The sequence below is a fragment of the Myodes glareolus genome, chromosome 25 (genome assembly GCF_982192425.1).
Source record: "Myodes glareolus chromosome 25, mMyoGla1.1, whole genome shotgun sequence".
Taxonomy (NCBI): Eukaryota; Metazoa; Chordata; class Mammalia; order Rodentia; family Cricetidae; genus Myodes; species Myodes glareolus.
Genome location: NC_142050.1, coordinates 22593601 through 22616971, shown reverse-complemented (window position 1 = coordinate 22616971; position 23371 = coordinate 22593601). Strand labels below are relative to the sequence as shown.

Sequence of the window (23371 nt, the reverse complement as noted above, 5' to 3'; positions counted from 1 at the left end):
AGAGGAAGCAGAAAGAATGTAAAAGCTGGAGGAGGGAACAGAGTATTGTGGGAAGCTGTCTCCTGGACATGACACAGCTATAACAAACATGAACTCAAAGAAACTGCAGTTAGCTGCACAAGACCTGTCGATGTAGCCAGTCAAACCCTAGCATAGATGGAGTAGATGATCTCCAGGCCTGGCTCCTTGCTGAGGAGATATTGACAGTTGACAGCTGATGTAGAAGAGACTCATTCTCCTTTCGGGATGTAGCTACCATTTTTAGACTTCTTGTGATCCAAGGGATGGTCAGACATGCATACGTGGACAGCGCTAACTGAACTTGTTGGGTTATTTTGTTGTTGTTCTTGTTCTTTTTCTCTGCAGCTTTAGGGCCTGCCCTGGAACTAGCTCTTGTAGACAGGCTGGCCTCAAACTCACAGCTATCCACCTGCCTCCCAAGAACTGGGATTAAAGGCATGCACTACCACCTCCTGGTGTTTTTTTGTTAACAAAATAAGAACCTCAAGTTGAGGTAGGTGTGTGTTAGGAGGGAAATAGATGGAGTTAGACACGGGAAATGTAGGATAGCTGTGAAAATACACAAACAGAAGCCTAGAAAACATGAATAACTATGTTAGAGAAAACAAACTCTAAGGAGAAACTATCAAAAAAAGATGAAGAACATAATTAGGAATGATAAAGGGATCAATATATCATGAAGAAATAATTGTAAATTTATACAGACCCAACATTGGGCTAATAAGTATCTTAAACAAATACTAAAGGATTTGAGAGTTACTAACAATTGTACTACAGTAATATTGTACTAGGTTTCAGTCTACCAGTTTTCAAGATAGATTAGACAGAAAAAAAACATTGAGGAAACATTGTACTTAGGTCAAATAGATGCAGTAGGAGTACACTCTATTTAGCAATCCATCTACCAGAAACAGAAAACACATCCTTTTCATGAGTACTTGAAATGCATTCCATGTGCCCAGCAGTGGTGATGCACACCTTTAATCCCAGTCCTCAAGGGGCAGGGACAGGCATATCTCAGAGTTTGAGGCCAGTCTGGTCGAGAGAACAAATGCCCAGACAGCCAGGGATACATAGAATAACCCTGTTTCAACTGCCCCCCTGGCAAAAAGGAAAGTAACTCACAGAAAATAGATGCCAAGAATTGGGATTGTCATGGTACACTTGACCACGTGGTTAGAAGACTTTCTGAATCTCAGGAGGAATGTGGGAGAATTTGGGGCTGTAGGACAGTAAAGCCTAGAGTTCTGTAGTAGTGACCAACTGGACATTCTGATGGAAACTCAAATTCCAGAATTACAAACGAAAATGTGAATAATGAAGGCCTAGCATAAGAGGTTTCAGAGGAAAACAAGGGAGGTATCAAGCACTGGGCTAGAGGCAATTTGTGTTATATTTTGGCAAAGATTACAGTGACCTTCTGCCCACATCTTCTGCCCATTCTTCTATTGAGGGGCACCTAGGTTGTTTCCAGGTTCTGGCTATTACAAATAATGCAGCTATGAACATAGTTGAACAAATACTTTTGTAGTATGATAGGGCATCTCTCGGGTATATTCCCAAGAGTGGAATTGCTGGGTCCTGAGGGAGGTTGACTCCCAGTTTCCTGAGAAACCGCCACACTGATTTCCACAGTGGCTGCACAACTTTGCATTCCCACCAACAATGGATGAGTGTTCCCCTCACTCCACATCCTTTCCAGCATAGGCTATCATTGGTGTTTTTGACTTTAGCTATTCTGACAGGTGTAAGATGGTATCTCAAAGTGGTTTTGATTTGCATTTCCCTGATTGCTAAGGAGGTTGAGCATGTCCTTAAGTGTCTTCTGGCCATTCTAAGTTCATCTGTTGTGAATTCTCTGTTCAGTTCAGTACCCCATTTTTTAATTGCGTTATTTAGAGTTTTAGTGTCTAGTTTCTTGAGTTCTTTTTATATTTTGGAGATCAGACCTTTGTCTGATGAGGGGTTTGTGAAGATCTTCTCCCAGTCAGAAGGCAGCCTTTTTGTCTTACTGACAGTGTCCTTTGCTTTACAGAAGCTTCTCAGTTTCAGTAGGTCCCATTTATTCATTGTTTATCTTATTGTCTGTGCTACTGGGGTCCTACTTAGGAAGTGGCCTCCTGTGCCTATATCTTGTAGACTACTTCACACTTTCTCTTCTATCAGGTTCAAAGTTGTCAGATTAATGTTGATGACTTTAATCCATTTGGACTTGAGTTTTGTGCATGGTGATAGATATGGATCTACTTTCTTTCTTCTACTGGTTGACATCCAGTAATGCCAGCACCATTTGTTAAAGATGCTTTCCTTCTTCCATTGTATACCTTTAGCTCCCTTGTCGAAAATTGGGTGTTCATAGGTTTGTGGGTTAATATCCGGGTCTTCTATTCGATTCCATAGGTCGACTTCTCTGTTCTGGTAAAAAACAATGACATCTTGAATTTTGCATGCAAATGGATGGACATAGAAAACGCTTTACTGAGTGAGGTAAGCCAGACCCAAAAAGAGGAATATGGTATGTATTCACTCATAAGTGGATTCTAGCCATAATTAAAGGTCTTTCAGCCTATTATTCATGATCCTAGAGAAGCTAAATAAGAAGGTGAACCTGAAGAAAATCATGTAGTTATCCTCCTGGAGATTGGAAATAGACAAGAGTCCCAGGTAACCTCGGGTGCATGGGGGAGTGGGAGGGTTGTTGGAAGGGGAGAGGGTTAGAGAGAAGGGAGTAGAGGAGGAATGGGGAAAGCTCGGGGGACTGGGATGGGGGGAGGGAGGAAGGATGGATATGGGATCAGGGAAGAATATATCTCAACTAAGGGAGTCATTGTTGGGTTTACAAGAGACTTGATTATAAATGGGATCCCAGGTCCAAGGAGAGATCCCCAGATTGTTCTCTGGACAGAGGAGAGGGTGCCGGAACCGGCCTTGGCCTATAACCATACTGATGAATATTTTACATATCACCATAGAACCTTCATCTGGCGATGGATGGAGATAGAGACAGAGACCCACATTGGAACACTGGACTTAACTCCCTAGGTCCAAACGAGAAGCAGAAGGAAAGAGAATGTGAGCAAAGAAGGCAAGACCAGAGGGAACCTTCATCCGACAATGGATGGCGATACAGACGGAGACCCACATTGGAGCACTGGACTGAGCCCCCCAAGGTCCAAATGAGGAGCAGAAGGAGGAAGAACATGAAAAAGGAAATCAGGACCGCGAGGAGTCCGATCACCCACTGATACAAGGGGACTGACCTAATGAGAGTTCACCAAGGCTAGTTGGACTGGGACTGAACGAGCACATGATCCAACCAGATTCTCTGAATGTGGCCGGATTCTCTGAATGTGGCTGGCCCGGAGTCTTTCTGAAAAGCCATTGACAATGACACTGGGACTTGGTTCCTCTGCATATACTGGATTTTTGGGATCCCGTCTGTTTGGATGCTCACCTTCCTGGACCTGGAAGGAGGGGGGAGGAACGTGAACTTCCCACAGGGCAGGAAACCCTGACTGCTCTTAGGGATGGAGAGAGAGGAGGAGGGGGAGTGGGGGGAGTAAGAGGGTGTTGGGAGGAGGGGCGGAAATGGAAACTTTTATAATTTAATAAATTTCAGACAGTTGAAAAAAAAAGAAAGAAAATGGGGCATTGCGTGTAAGCACAAGGCCTGGTGTTTGATTTTCAACATCAAACACACACACACACACACACACACAGAGGGAGAGTCTAAATAAATGATATGCCAATAAAAACAGTGTTGTTTGAAGAGAAAGATGACACTGAAGAGTAGTAATGCTGTTAGTAGAAGATGCTAGTTAAATTATAGACTCAGAGAGATGCCTTACTCTTCATCTCAGGGAAGTAAATTCTAGGAAGATTGTAATTCTAACCATGAGATGTAAAACAGCAGAGCTAATGAAACTAACGATGGTGTCACCTAGATCACATGAGTGACGACCGGTCCAAGCAGAGATTTTTAAGTAGGACAAAACACACAAACACTACAGAGGGAAAAAGAAAACCTCATCAATAAAGCTATATTGAATTATGGACTTCTGGGATAGGGTAAGAGTATGTACTTACCTTATTATATATGAATTCCTTTGTTCAACCACTAAAAGAAACAAAAAAAAAGCAGAAAGGGAGAAACGGAAAAGAGGGCATCTCATCTGTTCTTCACACATGCCAAGAGAAAAACAAGCTTCCAGACTCAGGGAAAATTCTTGATGAATACGGACTACACCAGCACTGTCTGCTACAAGTTTTTTCAACTGGTTCTCCACAAGTCTCTAGATGAACTAGGAGTGGTTTGTTAGGTAAATCAACATACATATATTAAATATTACACAATTTAAAACTGAACCAGCTATTACCAAAACAATGTAAGTGAAATCTCACTAAAATTATGCTGAGAAGAGAAAGCAGGCCCAAAACAGTACACACTATAATTTTATATAAACACATTTGCAGAGCAGTAAAACACATGTAGGAAGATAGAGTCAAATAATAACGACTTTGATGAGATCCTAGATCCTCACCAAAACTCAGTGTGAAAGTGCTTTTAACTGTAGATGTGTGATTGATACACTTTGACAATGAGAAGGCTAGATATACATGATAGCAAAAATCATCATCACTGATTGGGATCCGACAGTGCTACATGGTGTGATGGTATAAATTAATCATTAAATTGCAGGCGAATTATTTACCTAGCCAGCATAACTACAAACATTTTAGGTTGCAGAGATCATTTGTCATTATGGGTAGTAGTTATTTTCCTCATAACCATCAAAAAGCACCTGACCAAATCTTAATGAATGATTTACTTTGGCTTACGGTTACAGGGAAGTTTTCTAGGATGGGGAAGGCATATGAGACAGCTGGATACCCTGCAACCATATCAGGAAGCAGAAACTAATGAATGCTGGTGGTCTGACATCCACTCCTCTCCGTGTGTGTGTGAGTGTGTGTATGTGTGTGTGTGTATGTGTGTGTGTGTTGTGAGACTGGGTTTTGTAATAGATCTGACTAGCCTGATACTCATTAGGTAGCTAATGTTGGCCTCAGCATTATTGGAATCTCCCTATCCCGGATCCTGAGTGCTCACTTTACAGCCCTTCCCACCCCACTTTGCTGAGCATCGTACATTTGATCGTAAAGATATCCATGTGCTCTGAGCCACCATTGCCCTGGCACATCTTGCAGGCAGGTCATGTTGTAAGTCATAGATTTGGCAGCTGTGTTGGTGTCCTAGTCCTGCCGCTGGGAGCCTAGCCTGGTTTCAGAAGACAGCTGACTCAGTCTCCATATCCTCCATTACCAGGAATCCTCACTAGGGTCAACCTCACAGGTTCCAGAAAGCTTCCACTGCAATAAACTTCCATATAGTCCACTAAAAGCCCACCTGTTCCCGCCGTTTCTCCCAGTTCTTTCTTCCCACTCCGACCTGATCCCTCCTGTTCCCATCCCCAAAAGCCCCCCAGCCTACCCTCAAATCTGCAGAAGCTTCTTAATCAGGAGTGTGTGACGACGCCAAAGGGAATGTGATCCCAGATCTCAACCTTGGCATCAACCAGGTTGTGTTTCTGAGCCAGTCAAAGAGGACCTGCTGGCACCCCAGCAGGTTCCCCAGGCAGCTGAGTTGGGAAGCTGGCTCTGGCTTTGGCTACTTCAATGCACTGGAGTCTTGCTACTCTACTGTTGGGGCAGCCCCAGTCTGCACCTGCGCTTCCTTCCTTCTTCCTTTTCGTTAAACTTGTTTCAGCAGAAACTAAACCTGAACAGCTGAGCGGCAACTTTTATGCTTGAGTGGGTTTGTCCTGGTTTATTAAAACTTCCATGAGAATAAAATGTAGCTCTTTCCATTCATGAACATGCTTTGTAGCTCAGATACCTAACAGACTGGAGCTTCTTAAAGTCTCATTTTCCCATGGAATATCTAAGTGCTTGTGTTTCCATGCAATTCTTATCTGTGATGCTAACCCTGAGAGCAGTGACACCAAATAAGCCTTTTATATCATTAGATTATGAGGGCAGAATACTCATGACGGGTGTTAGTAGTTTTATAAAGAAGGTCTTAGGGAATTGTCTTTTCTCCATGTGGGGACACAGGCAGATGTTTCCATGAGTAGAAGCGGACCCAGAGACTGAATCTACTGTTCCGTTGACCCTGGATTTTCCAATCTTCAGAAATATGGAAACCTTTTTTCTATTATTTAAATGGTGTCCAGTGATATTATTTTGCTATAGTACTTCAAAACAGACCAAGGAAATGCAACATACTGTTTAGTTTATCAGAAAGTTAAGGAGGGGAAGAAACATAAGAACTTAAACCATTATTCAGCAAACAATGCATTTTTTGGTGGAATGGATCCTCAGGATTTCGGAGGTGGCATGGGATCAGCATCTCAGATACCTGTCCTCCGATGTGCAGTGCATTAATTATTCATAGTAGCCAATATGAAAAGGACTAAAGGACCAGTGGTGACAGGACAGATAAACCAGTAGAGAAATCTTGCCTTTTCTAGAGACATGAGAGGAACCTGAAGGACAAGCTGCCAAGAGCAATCAACCTGATACATAAATGTACTACTGCATGATCTCCCTTATAAATGATATCAGAAATGAAATCCATTGACACCAGAAGGGAAAAGATGGTTGCTGAGGGCTGAGGCTGAGTGGTCGAGGAAAAAGAAAAGATATTGGCCAAAGGCATGAAGTTTCAGTCATGGGAAATAAGTAAAAATTAGGAAATCTAATCACGACAGTATGAGTGTAACAAGTTCTGTATTACATCATATACTTGAAATTTATGAGCAACATAGATCTTAAGGGTTCTTACCACACACACACACACAAAGGCACACACATACACACATACACACACACACACACACACACACACAAAGGCACACACACACACATACACACTCCCATACAAAGGCATGTACGCACACACACACATACACAGGTACACACACACATACACACACTCACACATACACACACCAAATGCCACACACATACACATGGTATCAATAAGTCCTGCCTGCAAAGCGTGCTAGGACAATGGTGGCCCATAACTTCCGGAAGTGGCCAACCAATGTCTAACTTTACTTCGAGGCCCACTCCACAAGAGGGAGCCCATGCCTGCTGGTGGTCACGTCAGTGGAGCACCATGTGTCAACTGAAGTTCGAGGTGTCAGCCCATCCAGAGAAAAATCTCTCATGGGTGAATTTTGGATAAACAAGGACCCAAGACCACAGATTCCAGAATATCCTCTGTTACTGAAGTGCCTTTGCATGTTTGCCACTGCCATCTTCCTTTGGTGTCTGTCATGGTGTGAATGGGTGTGGGGAGATTCCCACCGCCTGGAATGCAGTGTATTTAACTCATGAATATGTTCTGGTCTACTGGGCCTTTTTGCCTATGGATTGTTATGAAGATGATTTCTTCCTAAATTGTACTGTATACTTGATAATAATGTCACTTTAAATAGAGTTTTGGAGACTAAAAAGATAAAGAAGGAAGTGTCACACAGCTAAAACATGAGTTTCTAGTGAGAAGCCATATAGACTGTGGCTTAGGTTAATGTTTAAGAAAAACAGCTGAGTCCCAGTAGCCCAGCTAGCTTAAATTCTTTTAACGCTAACGTTGGGAGATGTGTTCACAGGTTTTGGAGTGCATCATAACTGAAACAAAGCTTTGAAAATAACAAGTAAGACTAAGATGTTTTTGTTAAATAGCTTTGAGATGAAAAACCCAAAGAGACAACCTAAAGATTTAGAAAGATATACAGTTGAGTGAGAACCTCTTTAAGGTTGGGGAACAAGAACAAAGCAGTCTAATTATCATTAGCTGACGTACCTTTCTTGCGAGATTTGATTGATGACCAAAAGAGATGATTAATTCCTTATACCCATTTCTGCCCTCAATCTTCTGATATGAAAAAATTGATGAATGAGTATGCACCCTGAAGATTTAGAATAGAGCTGATTCTTTTAATACATAGACGTTTAGGCTTGTGATTCCTTTAAGGTTCCTTATAAGATTACCTTTCAAGATAAGTAAGAAAGTGATTGATCCTATTTTTGTAAGTGTAATATGCAGCCTGCCAACAAAAGAGCTGGCTGAGAAAAAATATTCTTGGCTTGCTCATATTCTGTTAATCTGTAACAAGTTGCTTAGATGTAAATGTGTATTGGTTCTTGGGAGACTTTGTTTTAATCATGTAAGGGAGATCAAAAACATGTTTTATCTGTATTCATTATAATCATTCACTTGAAAAATATAGTGTAACCACATTGTAATTCCAATATTGCTTGAAAATTTTGCTGGGGTATATAAGCTGGACAAAAGAAGTATACAGCAGAAAAATACAGAAGAATAAAGAAGGAAAGCATCAAGAGAGTATCTTTTCCCTTAACCACCTTAGATATATATATCTAAAATATATGTATTTATATATATAAATACATATATATATATATATATATATATATATATATATATATATATAGTATGCACCGAATCTATGGATTTCTTTGAGTCCTACACTCCCCAGGCAGCAGTACATACCCTACACTGCCGGGCTGACCAAAAGAAGAGGCTGGCTAGCCCAGAAACCCAGGGTAGAGCCAAAAATGACTGATCTTTAAAAGAAAAAGAAAAGCAATGAAATTATTCCTAATTATATTCTGGTATATGATAGATGGGTGCCTTGCCCAATTATCATCAGAGAGGCTTCCCAGCAACAGATGGGAACAGATGCAGAGACTCACAGCCAGACATAACTCAGAGAGAGTCACATTGGAGGCTTCCATCAGGCCCCTCCCCTCAGAGATAAGAGGAACTCCGTGGAGGAGGGGGAGGAGAGACTGTAGAAGTCAGAGGGCTTGGAGGACACCAGGAGAACATGGCCCATGGAATCACATGGGTTCACATAGACTAAAATGACAAATACAGGGCCTGCAAGGGTCCACACCAGGTTCTTTCTGTCTTTATTAGGGCTCTTGGCTTGGGATTCCTAGCTGTGGGTCCAGGTGTACTTTTTTGTCTACTCTTCCAACTATTTTCTTCCTATTAGGTTGTCTTTTCTGGCCCCCATATGAGGGCTTTTGCCTTGTGTTATTGTAACTTGTTTTGCTCTGGTTGACTGCTGTCTCTTGGAGGCCTGCTCTTTTCTGGAAAATAACCAGAAGGGGTGTGGACATGAGAGAAATGGGAGGTAAGGGGGAGCTAGGAGTAGTGGAGGGAAGAGGAACTGTGGATGTGATGCATTTTAGGAAAGAATCTATTCTCAATTTGGTAAAAAAGATCATGAACATAATAAGTTGGATCATTTCTATTGCTTCTGCAACTCCATCCTACTTCACATTCTGATAAATCGGTTCATATATCCTGTCCATTCTCAGTCTTTATCAAATGCTTTCATTTCAATAACTAATTGATAAAGACATAGTTTGAAAACAGAATCAGAACAGCAGCAGAAGCTACAACTTCAAGTCATGCAAATGACAGCGACTAATCTCAAATTCAAAATCTTGCACTGAGTCCCCATTAGCGTTTATTCACTCAGTATTCAATGGGCTATTCTGAAGTCCCAAGTGCTGTCTGGCACAATATAGATACAGCTGCAACAAGTAGTTCACACCCCATCTTTGGGGTGCTTATATTATAGGGCAGTGCTGGGAGTAAAACTACTATGACATGTATGCTGGGCATGAGTCAGAGGAACGGAACACACATAAATAGTGTGTCATGTATGCTGTGCGTGAGTAAGGGGAATGGAACACACCTAAATAGTGTGTCATGTATGCTGTGTGTGAGTCAGTGGGAATGGAACAGGCCTAAAGTACTGCCAGTGCCTTCCTTTTAAAGTCCCCAATTCTCAGTGTGGGCCACGGAAGTTACATTATTATTTGGTCATTTGCTTTTCACCACACTTAACAATACATTCCATGTCTCCTCTTTCGGAAGCTGTTTCCTTCTGATCCAGTAACTATTAACCTTCTAAAGCACTTTGACATCATCTCCGTCAGGGACCTCAGACACTGGTTCTACCCTGGGTTTCTGGACTAGCCAGCCTCTTCTGTTGGTCATCCAGGCAGTGTAGGACTGGTGAGTCTGCCTCCAGGAGCGCAGGACTCAAAGGTTTATTATTGCAGTCATCAACTGGAATGCAATATTTGGAAGGTAATTCACTATTATCATTCCAGAAGTTGTGAGTGTTAACACTCTCTAAATATTCAGAAATCAGGTGGATGATTGATGAAATAAGTTATTCAGGTTTACAAATTAAGCTTGAAAATCAGGAATGAGAAGAAAATTAGAGTACTTTATAAAAGTAAATTATGAAAATACACTAAATTATATGCAAAGGTAGAATTATCATTTTTAAAGTTGAGCTTTCTGCAAAATAGTTATAAATTTTTTCAACATGAAGTGCTTAAAAGCCATAGTTCTACAAATGAACAGACTAGCACACTTGAGGCATTCCATCTTAAACAGCAGTTTTCATCTTAATATTTTCTTGATCGTTTTTAAACAATGACAGACTGCTAAGAAGACATTGCTTTATAGTAGTTTTATTTTATTCAGTCTTCATTCTCTTTAAATCAAATCTAATCTCCAAATGAAACAGCCTTGCTTGCAATTAGTCTTTGGTAGAAACATAGAGGCTTTTTCTGAAAGTCAAAAATAGAATCTTGATTATTAAAATAGAATTACTTTTGCAAAATAGAATCCCATTTCACATTTTCAAATTCCTGAAGACTGTTTTTCTTTTAAAGAAAAAATATGACAAATGTTGTGGGTAGAGAGAATTAAGGAGCACCAACTAGCATCTTCCCCAGGAAAGCAAGATTATCTTCTAGCAGATGGTGCAGTACATGCGTGAGTACTGTCAGAAGGAGAATGCCTTTGCCAGGTAGAAGGCAGGGTGCTAGGTCGGGCTCTACGGGAGCTTTTATACAAACGTTGTCACCTGTGCACACATTAACTTTTTCTACGGATTCTATACCAGATCTCTGCATACATTTCTTGTTGGTAAAACAGTTGCATTGAAAATGTTCAGAAAAATACTTCAGGTCTCCAGCTCTGGGTATGCCATCGATTTTATACTTTCCATTTTTCATTAATATAATATTAAAATGTCTTGCGTCCAAGTGAAGATAATCATCTGAATTTTCATTTTTCTTTGAGCACACACCTTTTCCCTGACACAGTGTTTGGCTGCACATTTTGGCAGCTAGAGTGACGTTGATTATGTACGGGTTCAGGGTTGTCTTCATGTAATGATAAAGGATCGGGCAACCTGGCTGTAAAAATAATAAGGCAGTCAGCATAACAAGGCACAAGTTCCTTTGTGAACAAATAGACTATAGTAAGTAACTCTTAAGGAAGAAAGAGGCATCCAATTGAACAAGCAGTAGGAAATAGTCTTTTTCACTTTAACAAGCAAGGTTATTCTAACTAGTTTTGTCATCTGTAGGTTTATCAGGTCACTGAAGAATTGTTTAGTTGAGGCTTAACTTATCTTAGCCTTCATTTTCATTAATGAAGATAACTAATTGTCTTCATTAATTCATGAATTAATCAAGAGAATGGAATGTTATAGCTGTTAGACAGTGGGCTTTAAGGCTAACTTGCCTGATAGGACTACCACCTTCATTAATAATCATATCTGTCAACCAAAGATATCTCTAGCTCTATAAATCTTGGTTTAATATGTGGGTCACATCACGAAAATTAGTTATCTTGGTTATGCTTCTGCTTCATTACTTCTAAATTAGGAATGATTTTTTTGATCCTTGCCTCATAGGCTTATTGTGAAGAAAAATGATAAGTTCTATATGGGACCTACAATTTTTTGAATTAATGCTCAAAACAATCACAAAAAAGTAACAAGAATTCCATTTGTCAGATAAGTTTAAACATCATTAAATATGGTTCCAAAACTGATGGCTCAAATGATACTTATTCAACCGTATATAATGACAGTCCTTAGACAAACTGTAGACTAGAGTAATCCATCTTAACAGTACTAAAATGAAAACAGTGTTCTAAAACTTCGACAGTGGCCTTTAAAACACATTGAAGGCAGTCCTGGTCTCTCATGATTAACAGTTCTACCGAATGGCCTGTCTGTGGAAGAACATTGGCAAAAATGGCAGGGAATCTGGGCAGCTCTGACTTGAATTTACCCTTGGTATTTTCCTTGTGTTGAAAATTCTTCATTGTTGAGTCAGTCTGGCAAAAATATCTGCTCTATAGTCCCTAGAGGCTGTGACTGTATGAGTTTACAATAAAGAGATGGTAGATGTGATTGGAAAATGTTGGCTTACAAAGGAAGATTACTTGAATTGTCTAAGAGGGTTCCATATAATGAAACAAGATCATGTAAGTATATCAACCTTTCCAACCTTGTTTATAGATAACATGAGACTTTGAGACAGAAGTATAAAAACATGTATCTTTGCAGAAGAGTATGGTGACACACCCCAAAAGAATCCAAAGGATCAGGAGTTCAAGGTTATATTCAGTTACATAGCAAATGAGTGGTCAACCAGCATATAATACATGGAACTCTGAAAACATACAAGCAAGTAATATAATATGGACTGAGTAGGTTATATATAGAAGAAGATATGTACATACACATAAGTATATAATAATTAATGGAAAGAGGTCATTAATTTGAAGAAGAGTAAGGAGGTATATTTTGGAGGATTTGGAGGGAGGACAGGGAATTATATGATTATAATTTAAATAAAGAAAGAAAGAAAGGAAGGAAGGAAGGAAGAAAGAAAGAAAGAAAGAAAGAAAGAAAGAAAGAAAGAAAGAACAAATCACTACTACTAGCTCTATAACAGAAGACAAGATATAGGACACAGGACCTTTAAAAGTACAAAACTTCTAGAAGATAGAAATGATCCTCAATCAACGAGACAGATGAAAACAAAAATGGGGTAGGCAAAAATTAAGACTAGAGATATAAGGATAATTTGGTAAATATTTATTTGCTTATTAGGAAAAGATTTAAACGGGCACTCTAAGAGATGCTGTATAATTACACATACAATTGCCAACTTCATGTTATCAATCAATAAAACTAAATGCAGATTTGGGAACTGAGCACAAAATCATATAGCATGAGCATGTGAAGTGTCCGTCCATGCAGAAATAACAGATAATACACAACCTGAGGCGTTCAGGTGCACATGAAGTGAAATGGCTGACATATTTTGAGCCTTTGTTATTTATCTTATTGTGTCTTCCTATCCTTTAATTTTAATAATGACTGTGATTTACAACTGGCTCACAAATTTCCTGAATATTAAAGAATCAAGCTTTATAATGTAGGACTGGTAGAGCTGGCTTCTCCACACCACCAGGTAGATAAGGTGGAATGATAGGAAATGGCTTCCTTGACACTTTTTTATGGGAAAAAAAAAGGAGGGAAATGACTTCGTTTGTAAAATGCTTTCTGTGTAAATCTAATTATCTGAATTTCATCTTTAAATCTACTTCAAAAAGTCAGACACAGTGTTATTTGTGTTTAGGCCTCTCGCTGGTGAGGTAGAAACAAGAGAATCCTCAAGGTTTGCTGGCCAGACAGTCTGGCTAAACTGCTGAATTCCAGGCTCTGTAACTCTCTCGCTCTAATGATAAAGAAGGTAGAGAACTATTAAGGAAGATGAGATCCTGCCTCTGTATACACACACACACACACACACACACACACACACACACACACAGACACACATCACTATACTTGCATTTACCATTTTCTCAGTGAATCTGAGGAACTAGAACAAAAGATCCATAACAACACTGATCACAAGTGACCCAAAATGAAAGAGGGGTGATGATAGCAGGCAAATGCTCATGAGTCGGGGGAAGAAGCAGAAATACATAGGAAAAGTCTGTAGGGGACAACGCCAAGACAGTACGTAAAACGTGATGCTGAAACCTATCCCCGCGTGAATTACACTGCAGATCTTTGGGAGGAATGGTAAAGTAATGGACTGCTAAGGTTAAAGTGACATTAAAAACAGATGTGACAGCTACAAAGTGCCCCCCATCCTACTCATTGTTGATGCCTGATTGATTCCTCCTTTGACCAAGGGTGAATTTCCCAATTCTTTTATTTTTTTCAAGGAGGTAGTATACATAAATCACACATGGACCCATCACTGAATTAATATCCTTGAAAAGGGTATTTATAATTCTGAAAGAACAACAGCAAGAATTTAGAATATAACCTTGGAAGATTATAATTTTAAGGTAATTTTCTGAGAATCAAAGATTTTACCAAGAGACATACACCCATTCCTAACCTGCATTTTCTGTTAGTTACTTTCTATTGGTTAAACTAGAAATAATAAAGTCACACAAAATAGACAGGGAGGGTCAAAGGACCTTGAAATACATCTGTTTTAAATGAAGCATTTTGGTATTCTGTTTAAATGCTAATATTCACGGCATATGCAGCTATATGTTAACAATGTTTATATTCATACACACACACACACAACTCTTTTATTCAGTAGTATTGTGGAAATGGGAACAAATACTTGATATGGTGAAATAAATAAATCATAGAGACCTGTTGTCTGATACTATCATATCAGAAAACTGAAACGATAGTCCTAGTTCTGCTTACAAGCCACAGAGCCAGAGTAATTGAGTTAATTCACTGAATATCTAATTCCTCACTGGAAGAGAGGTACGACATTTTCTACTTCATAATGAAATATGCAACACAATTTGATGCAGCAAATACTAGCATTTACTACTTGCCCAGCACAGTACTAATTTCCGAAACACCAAGTCTTCAAAAACATTAAGGATATAATTATTTTCTATTTCGTCCCAATTCAACTTACCGCACGTTGTGCTAAAGTCATGTCATCCCAAATTATAATCCCAGCAGGACCCAAAGCAACAATTTCACCGATTGTATTCACAAGGTCTGCCTGACAAAGTGATACAAAAAGTTAGCAGGGAGGGACAAATGGAAGCGTACACCAGGCAACATCAACAAACTAAGCATGCTGACGAAACGATAACAATTTATTTCAACACTCTTTAAATCATGCATTATGACACTGTTTTACTATTTTTTAAAAAAAAGGCTATTGTTGTAATTACTTCTGCTGGAAGTATCCATAAAATAAAAACAAAACAGTTTAAAAATTGTCTATATTTTATGATTCGCCATGGTTGCTAGCAGGTCGGATGACTACAATAAGCAGTAAAATTGTAGTAATTTTATCTCTTTGGGGGAATATAGACCAAGCCCTGTGTCTGTTCTTAAGTGATATATAAAGCTGAATTACATGCCCTTTAAAGATAACATTGCTTTCCAGTGAAAACTATTTGGGAACAGTAGGTCAAAGATGTTGTGCACCATTTATTTACCTCACGAAGGAACTCGGAAATGTTATCAGTAAAAACAAGACGTATGTAGACAAAAATCGGGACAGGATTTCTTGCATTCTGAGCTTTGGACACTCTGATAGATTCCAGTACTCGGTAACGGGCATAAAGTGCAGCTTTTCGATTAGACTTCAAGTCTCTCTTCAAATAGACAGACGGGTAAAGGCCAGTGCTATCAGACCAGATATAGTCAAGCCCATCATTTCTTTCCTTTTGCTCGGGAGGGCACTTCCCATCATATTTTGGGTCTTGAAATTCATTGTTATAGCAATCAGGAAGTGGATAAAAACCCCATAAGTATTTTGGTCGCATTACTAACGCTACTTTTAAAGACGCTTCGAGGAACTTCTTTACTGCGTCTTCAAATTCATGTTTGGCTTGCCTGATGGCATCTTCGAGACTAATTCCTGCATTCTTTGACTGGACCAAGGCAATCGACTTATTCCTGTAGATTTCCTTGGCTTTCGTGTTTCTCTCCCAGATGGGATTCCATTCTTCCCAGTCAATGACAGCTAAGCCAAATCGGTCTGTTGGAATGTAACGCGAGGTGTCCTTAGCGAGTTTGTCCAGGTGAGAATGCAACTTCACTAATTGAGGTATTCCTCCATGATGTTCTGCTTGCTTTGTATCTATGTGAGGATAGAAGCCAAGGGTATCAGCATAAAATCGTGTAACCGGCTGCCCTGTGGCAGTTTTCCGGGGACTTCCAATTAAAGTGAAGAGGCTCAGATCTATTGAGTGATTAAATTTTCCAATACAAGCTTCAGTTGGGACATTCCACACCCAGATTAAAGTCTCATTTTCAATAAGTGGCCCTCTCCTATAATCCACACTCAAGGAACATGGAATCAAAAGGAAGATTATTAATGCTGCCTGGAACATTTCCCGAGACTCAGCAAAGCACCCATAAAAGAGGTATTTAAATTGTAATCCTCCCATTGTAGAGAGTAATTACTACGTAGACACTTATTTCTTCTTACACACTTAGGTCTGTCCAGTATTTGATGTAAAAGGTGAGAAAGGTAATAAAATGAGGTCACCCTGAGGGATGACACCCCAAGTATGAAGACTGCTTTATGTTGAAAATTATTCTTCTTGTATCAAACTTCAGAAATATTCTGCAAATAATCCAGAACTGAAAAAAAAAGACAAATATGGAATTCACTGTAGTCATAATAAGAGTTTTACCAAGTTCAATTTTATAGACAGAATTTAAATCAATATATGGAAGACTTTATTTAAAGTATTTAAATCACTAAGATTTTTCTATCTTAAGTTTGATAACAAATTCTGCAAGAGTCAGCACTTAGTTACTCTTCAAAAATCATTCCTAGTCCGAAAAAGAATTGAACGTAACTATTTCTTCTTACGTCATTTCCAGATATGTAAGATACTATATCTATGAATACTTTAGAAAAATACCAGTTGGATGTATATAAATTTCTATGTATTGATTTGAAAAACCACTCTGTCGTGATCTTCCAAATTTTGAAAACACATGCCACAGAAATTGAAATTTTTTTCGTGTGTGTGTGTGTGTGTGTGTGTATGTGTGTGTGTATAAATATAAATGAACCTAGGACATTGCACATGCTACGCAAGCACTGAAATGTGTTATATCACCAGTAATTTGTTTGTTTGATTGCTTGTTGACTTATTTATTGGGTCATACTATCCTTAAGTTTCCTTGGATACTTGGATACCGAAACTCATGATCCTCCTGCCTCAGGCTCCCAAATACCCGGGATTATTTGTGTACAACCATCCCTGCCTGCAACTTGGTCTTTCCTCCCACTTTATATGTGTTGTTCCTGTAGAGGACAGTATGAAAGAAAAGAAAAATCATTTTTCCACAGGTAATAATTAGATCTCCTTAGTACATTACTGAATCAAAAGTTACAGTGATGGCCTCTCACTATTAAAATTAAAACACTACTAAATATTGATAGCCTATAGTCTTATTAATAAAATTGAGATGGGAATTCTGATCTTTAAATATTGTTTCAGCAGCAAGACTATGTTGTCATTCTAATTAATGACAAACTGAACTGTAACAGCAGTGAAATGGTCTGAAGTATGAACCAGAGTTTTAAAATGAAGAAACCTTTGGATTAATTAAATATTCCTTAATCTTGACAACAAGATATTTCTCAATTGCTGTTGTTTTATCCCTAACAAACAACATTTGTCATTGATAGACAATAGGACATGAAGTGACTTCTTCGGTAGGCGTATTCAATCAGTCCCTGAACCTGAGAACACTTCTGGATGTATCTAATTAGAAAGCCATTAAGAGTGCAGCTTAAATATTATGAAGGCACAATGAAGACTAATTAGATACGCGATGGTCAGTCCTACATCTTGCACTCTTTTCTAAATTTGAAGTCATAACTATCAGTTATCTACCTGCCACAAATTCAGTTTCAGAGCTTTAATGGACATAGAGCTGTAATGGGCATATGAAAAGAAACAATAATACCTGAAGTCGATGGAATAGAATCTGGAGAGACTATACTAGAATGCGGTAGAAATGGAAGTGTCATAATGGCAGGGAAAATAATAAGAGTGTGGTTACATGGACACTCATTCTGTTATTTTGTGTTAGAAAAATAAAAACAAAATCTGTTACTGTCTGCTCTCACACCACATCCAGCGCAGAAGATTACAGTAACCTTAAGAAGTGTGGAGATGTCTCTTTATCTACAAACAATGAATTCTACAAAAGATACCAACTGGGTATCCTCAGATCCAGACTAACTCTGACCCCCTCTCTATAGAGATACAGCCCATGAGCTGACAGCTCAGGACAGCATTCCTCTTCCCCACATCAGGAGATCGTCTCAAAGTACAGGTGATTTTGACCAACTAGCTAGTTTCCCACAACCCTTTGCTTGAATTTCATTAATTTCCTTGAGCATAGGACTCTAGGAAACAGGTTTACCGAATTGTCACAATAGATGTTGCAAAGGACAAGCGTGGAGGGATATATGCGGTCAAATGTGAGAAGCAGGACAAAGCTGCACGCCTTCCCCAGGTGAAACTCCATCCAAGAAACTTCCCATGGTCTGTGATCTAAGAGCTCCCAAATTCTGTGCTTGCTACTCTTTAGAGTGACTTATTGTGAAGGAGTGATGGAAGCACAGATAACTATATAAGATCAGATTAGACAAGAGAGGAAAGAGCTAATGACCATAAACTGGTGTCAAGGCCTGTAATTCCCTTTGCTCTGTGGAACCACTATTATCATACTTGGTAAGGAGCAGTTCCTTTGGGAAAAGGAATCTTAGGTTTCTCTATAAAAGAAGGCTATTCAGAGAGTATATGACATTCAAAAGAGAAATCCAAAAAAGTCGTTTCTATGACCTGGATGGAGGAAGGAAAATTCTTCTACTAGAGGGAGAAAAGGTGAACCAGAAACTAAGCATGGAAATTGCAACTTATGTACAACAATAGCATAGTTATTGATTTGTTTATATACCGAGTACAGTGATATAAACCACCTTGGTAGACATACATCAAATTGTATAAGCTAGTTTGATACGCAAAATTTTTGGAACCTGAAACCTTTGGATTTCAGGCCTTTAAAAAGCCATTCTTGGGCTAGAGAGATGGCTCAGAGGTTAAGAGCACTGGCTGTTCTTCTAGAGGTCCTGAGTTCAATCCCAGCAATTGATGGAGTCTTACTACCATCTATAATGAGAACTGGTGCACTCCTCTGGCATGCATGCATACATGGAGGCAGAACACTGTATACATAATAAATAAATAAATCTTTTTTTAAAAAAAAAAAAGAAGACCACTCTCTAATTAATTGTTCACAGGCAAATAATTTATTGTCTCCAACTTAATCTCAACAACCAGAAAATAATTCTTACCTGTCTGAGTACTCCTTAACTAATGTCTGTAATGTCCGTATTGCACTAAGCAACTAGATTTTCTAGATAGAATCAACAGGCATACAGTTTGACTTTGTCTTCAAGTCAGCTAGATGTATAACTTTGCCTCATTTTAGAAAATTTCCCCTTACATCCTTAACTACAAAATATGGATTTAAAAGAACTATGTTCATAGGTCTCTTATGATGTTCTAATAATGTATGTAAAGCTCTTGGGATAATGACTGTGAAAAAATTCATAATACACCACCCTAAAACACAGTGATATGGCATTTTAAGCTAATGAGAATTAATCAAATATATAAGAAAGGAGGGCTTTCTGATCCACCCCTGAGCAAAATATCCCTTGTAGTGAAGGTATCCTTTTGTATTCTAAGAATACATCTCTTAATTGGACACTGGGTGACTGTCAAAATGACTCAAGGCTGACAAACTTACTGCATATCCCATTTTGTCATCTGGTTTCTACAGATGTCTCCCACTTATGTCCCCACATATTACTTCCTCTAAAAGTTTTCACTGGTCTCGCATAATCTATATAATTATTTATTTCCTTAAAAGCCTACTAGAATGCTAGTTGTAGATATTTCTTTAGCGTAATACTCTGAGTCATTTTTCAAACTTCTATCTGCAAAAATTATTTACATTATGATTCATAACAGTAACAAACTTACAATTATGTAATAGCAATGAAAACAATTTTATGGTTAGGGATCACCACAGCATGGGAAACTCTATTAAAGGGTCACAGCAGGAGGAAGGTTGAAAACTACTGCTGAAAGGTCTGGGGCTGTTTGAAAGAAAATGATCCTTAAAGGGAGTGGCACCATTAGGAGGTATGACCTTCTTGGAGTAAGTGTGTCATTTTGGGGGTGGACTGTGGGGTCTGTTTTCTCAAGTTTCCCTCACTGTGTTAGAAGGTTGACTTCCTGTTGCCTCTGAGTCAAGATGTAGAAATCTCAGCTCCAGCACCACATCTGCCTGCATGCTGTCACCCTCCCTATCCTGATGATAATGGGCCGAACCTCTGAAACTGTAAGCCATCACCTCAATTAAATGTTTTCTTCATAAGAGATGGTGTGGTCATGGTATCTTTTCACAGAAATAGAAAACCCTAACTAATACAGGTTTTATTGTTTTTCCTATGATGTTTGCTATGTATGTGAAAAAATACTGAATAATATTTTTGGTTTGCTTCTATTTATCTGCCAGTTCAAATCATAATCCCCAAATACAGAACTACAGGGACAAAATAAGGTTTGTTTGTTGTTGTAGTTTTGTTTGGGTCCTTGCAGAATGGGTTACCATTGCTTAAGAAGAGGAAACTGCCCCCCTTGCTCATCTCTGCTTCTAGAGTCTGTATGCTGATAACAGTATCTGAAAACCTATGGATGTTCCACCTCTTCTGAGAGTCCGATCATAAATGGACATATAATTGCTATAATGTTGCAAATCATATCGGGCTAACATATAGAGGTAATCGATTCTGACCTAACATTCACATTCTGACCAAATTCAACATTCACTAACTGTCACGTAACTATGTTTCTGGAGGTCACCACCGACCTAAGGGAATACCCCAAGTCTCACATTGCCCTGAAGACACTCCACTCTATTTTATAAACTTACCTTCTGCCCTTGGCAATTCCCACCCTTTGTTCACTGTCTGCATGTTTGGTGGACAGACTAAATACATATTCACATAACCATGCTGACGCTACGACAGTGAAAAGGTTTTAGTAACTGTGATCATTCTTCACTTTCATATCTTTATGGAGTGATTTTTATCTAAAGGACTCATTTTCAACACGGGTAAACTACTTGTTCCAAAAGCACTGTGGCACTCATATGGGTTTTCTGTTCTATAACAATATCAATATTTGAAACGAGAAGAACATCGCATCTAAATACAAAAGTTTAAATTAAAAACTCAATCAACAAGTTGGACTCAAATGTCCAAAAATACTACATGGTTAATTATAAAGCCATACTTCAATTCTGAGATATAAATAAAAACTTCTGGGTTAGTTTCAGGAAACCTGATAAATAGGAGTGTTTCTAAACCTTGAGTCCCGAAGTTAAATGAACTTTAAGGATGATTGAAAGGAAAATTTGATGGTACCACTTGCAACGTAGAGTAACTAAGTAATATACTAGTGGAATATCATGGGGACAAGCAGTTCCCCCTTCCCCGAGTGACAATACTCTTCGTCACTTCAACCAAAAACAATCAGGTACTGTTACCTTGCTGCAAAGACCCTTAGAGGCACCTGTCTGCCAGCTATTTCTCCGTCGTCATTCTAAGAACTCTTAAACCATGGCCGTCCTAAACTCCACCAGAACTCCTAAGTCAGAGCAATGGAAATGCTGTCCCTATAAGTGACATCATAGTCAGACCTTCACAGCTCATTCCAAAGTCCTAGAAGCAGATGACATCACAAAGTAGGCAGATTCTCCCAAGATCACAGACCAAGAGACTTATTTCTGTCTCTTTTCTCCTACTTCCAATTCCTCCATTCTTTAGAAGACTAAAGTATTTTTAAACAAAAGTTTCTGATTTTTCCCCTTTCCTTGGAAGCCTGACCTATAACTATTTTTTCCTCAATCTATTCATCTTTCAGACATGTGCACAAAATCACACAACACAAACATGTATTAAGAAACCATTTTGATAGTGAGTTCAGCATGAAGGTAGCACGAACAATTGTATAATCAGCTTGTATCCCTGCCAATGTAAATATCTAGCAGAACTACTATCGAGAAGGTTTACTGAAATTAGGTACCATTTGTGCCCACAGAGTAACTTCTCCCTACCCTTCCTCTTGGGGAAATCTTCATGCCTAGGAATATCTCCAGTAGAGCTCATCTGTTCCTTGATCAGAAGATGACACGGAAGGTCATTTTCTCTTTTATTGAATATAAATATAAAGTAGGACAATTTTGCAATTAAAATCCTGTGGTTGGTTTCACAGCCTGTACCTCAAATTCTTGATAAAGTTCTTCTAACATGCATTTATTACATTTTTGCCAAATAAACAGGTACATCAAGAAACTGATATAACATGGGATTGCTTAGTTATTCCCCTGACAAGGCCACCCATTTCTAAAATATTTCCATTACAAGCTCAGAACTCTGGAGTTAGCTGGAGAAATAGCTCATCTTACCAGTTTTTCTTCTCTTAACCTGTCTTCTGTCAACTCAATTCCTAGACACGGAGCCTAAAAAGAGTCTAGATATTTGTTTTCCATCTCTTATACCTGACACACAGAAAGTGCCCAGTAAATCTAAGTTGTTTCTATTGTTAGCAATAGTGTCCCCATCCCCACTCTCTTCTGTGTATAAGACAGTACCATGCTTACAAAATAAACGTCCTCTTCTGGACGACAAAGGACACCATCATTCTAGCAGAATACAGGATGGGAATAAAATCTTTACCAGCTAATTACACAGCTGGTGGAGACGCAGTTCCTCACTCAGTCATCAACAGAGAAGCTTCTTCTTTCAGTAGACGGGAAGAGCCACAGCTGGACTCTATGTAGAGAGGAAGAGGTTTTGGAACACTCAGTCCTAAATGGGATGTCTCCCCTTGAGGGTCAAGGAACTATGAGGAAGAGGAAACGGAGCCTGAGGGGACAGTTGACTTCAAACAGTGTCCTCCAGACACAAGACTGATACACGTACAAATTCACAAATACTGGCAGCATGCATAGGGCCCACACATGCCGACAAGCGTTAAAGACAGACAGGGTCCCTTTGGATGTCAGTGTGGCAATTTCTCAGAAAATTAGGAAACAATTTTCCTCAAGACCCAGTAATACCACTTTTGAGTATGTATCCAAAGGACGCTTAATCATACCACAAGGACATGTGCTCAACTTTGTTAATAGCAGCTTTGTTTGTCATAGCCAGAACCTGGAATCAGCCTAAATAACCCTCAACCGAAGAATGAATAAGGAAAATGTGGTACATTTTCACAATGGAGTACTACACAGCAGAAAAAAAAAATGAC

At 39.0% G+C, this 23371-nt stretch overlaps 1 protein-coding gene across 3 annotated transcripts; it reads right to left on the bottom strand.

Annotated features, from left to right (window-relative positions):
* Positions 1 to 10595: 10595 nt before the first annotated feature.
* Positions 10596 to 22916, bottom strand: LOC148117850 (hyaluronidase PH-20-like). 3 transcript variants are annotated; one of them, XM_087901653.1, is made up of 5 exons: positions 21606 to 21730; positions 15449 to 16601; positions 14914 to 15003; positions 11235 to 11343; positions 10596 to 10710 (listed from the first exon to the last, which is right to left on the bottom strand). In XM_087901653.1, the coding sequence occupies exons 2-5, from the start codon at positions 16403 to 16405 to the stop codon at positions 10637 to 10639; spliced, it is 1230 nt and encodes a 409-aa protein (XP_087757779.1). In that variant the 5' UTR covers positions 16406 to 16601; positions 21606 to 21730; the 3' UTR covers positions 10596 to 10636. The 3 variants fall into 3 exon arrangements, with proteins under 3 accessions (XP_087757779.1, XP_087757778.1, XP_087757777.1); XM_087901652.1 differs by lacking the exon at positions 21606 to 21730 and adding an exon at positions 22798 to 22916 and having other exon boundaries at positions 10596 to 11343; XM_087901651.1 differs by having other exon boundaries at positions 10596 to 11343.
* Between the last annotated feature and the right edge of the window lie 455 nt (positions 22917 to 23371).

What these genes read in the sequence shown, in the direction of transcription:
- LOC148117850 (XM_087901652.1), bottom strand. Translation starts at nt 16,405, where the DNA reads ATGGGAGGATTACAATTTAAATACCTCTTTTATGGGTGCTTTGCTGAG. An exon ending in TTTCCGAGTTCCTTCGTGAG is followed by an intron (nt 15,004 to 15,448) that starts GTAAATAAATGG and finishes TCACTTTGTCAG; the next exon opens with GCAGACCTTGTGAATACAAT. An exon ending in TGACTTTAGCACAACGTGCG is followed by an intron (nt 11,344 to 14,913) that starts GTAAGTTGAATT and finishes TTATTTTTACAG; the next exon opens with CCAGGTTGCCCGATCCTTTA.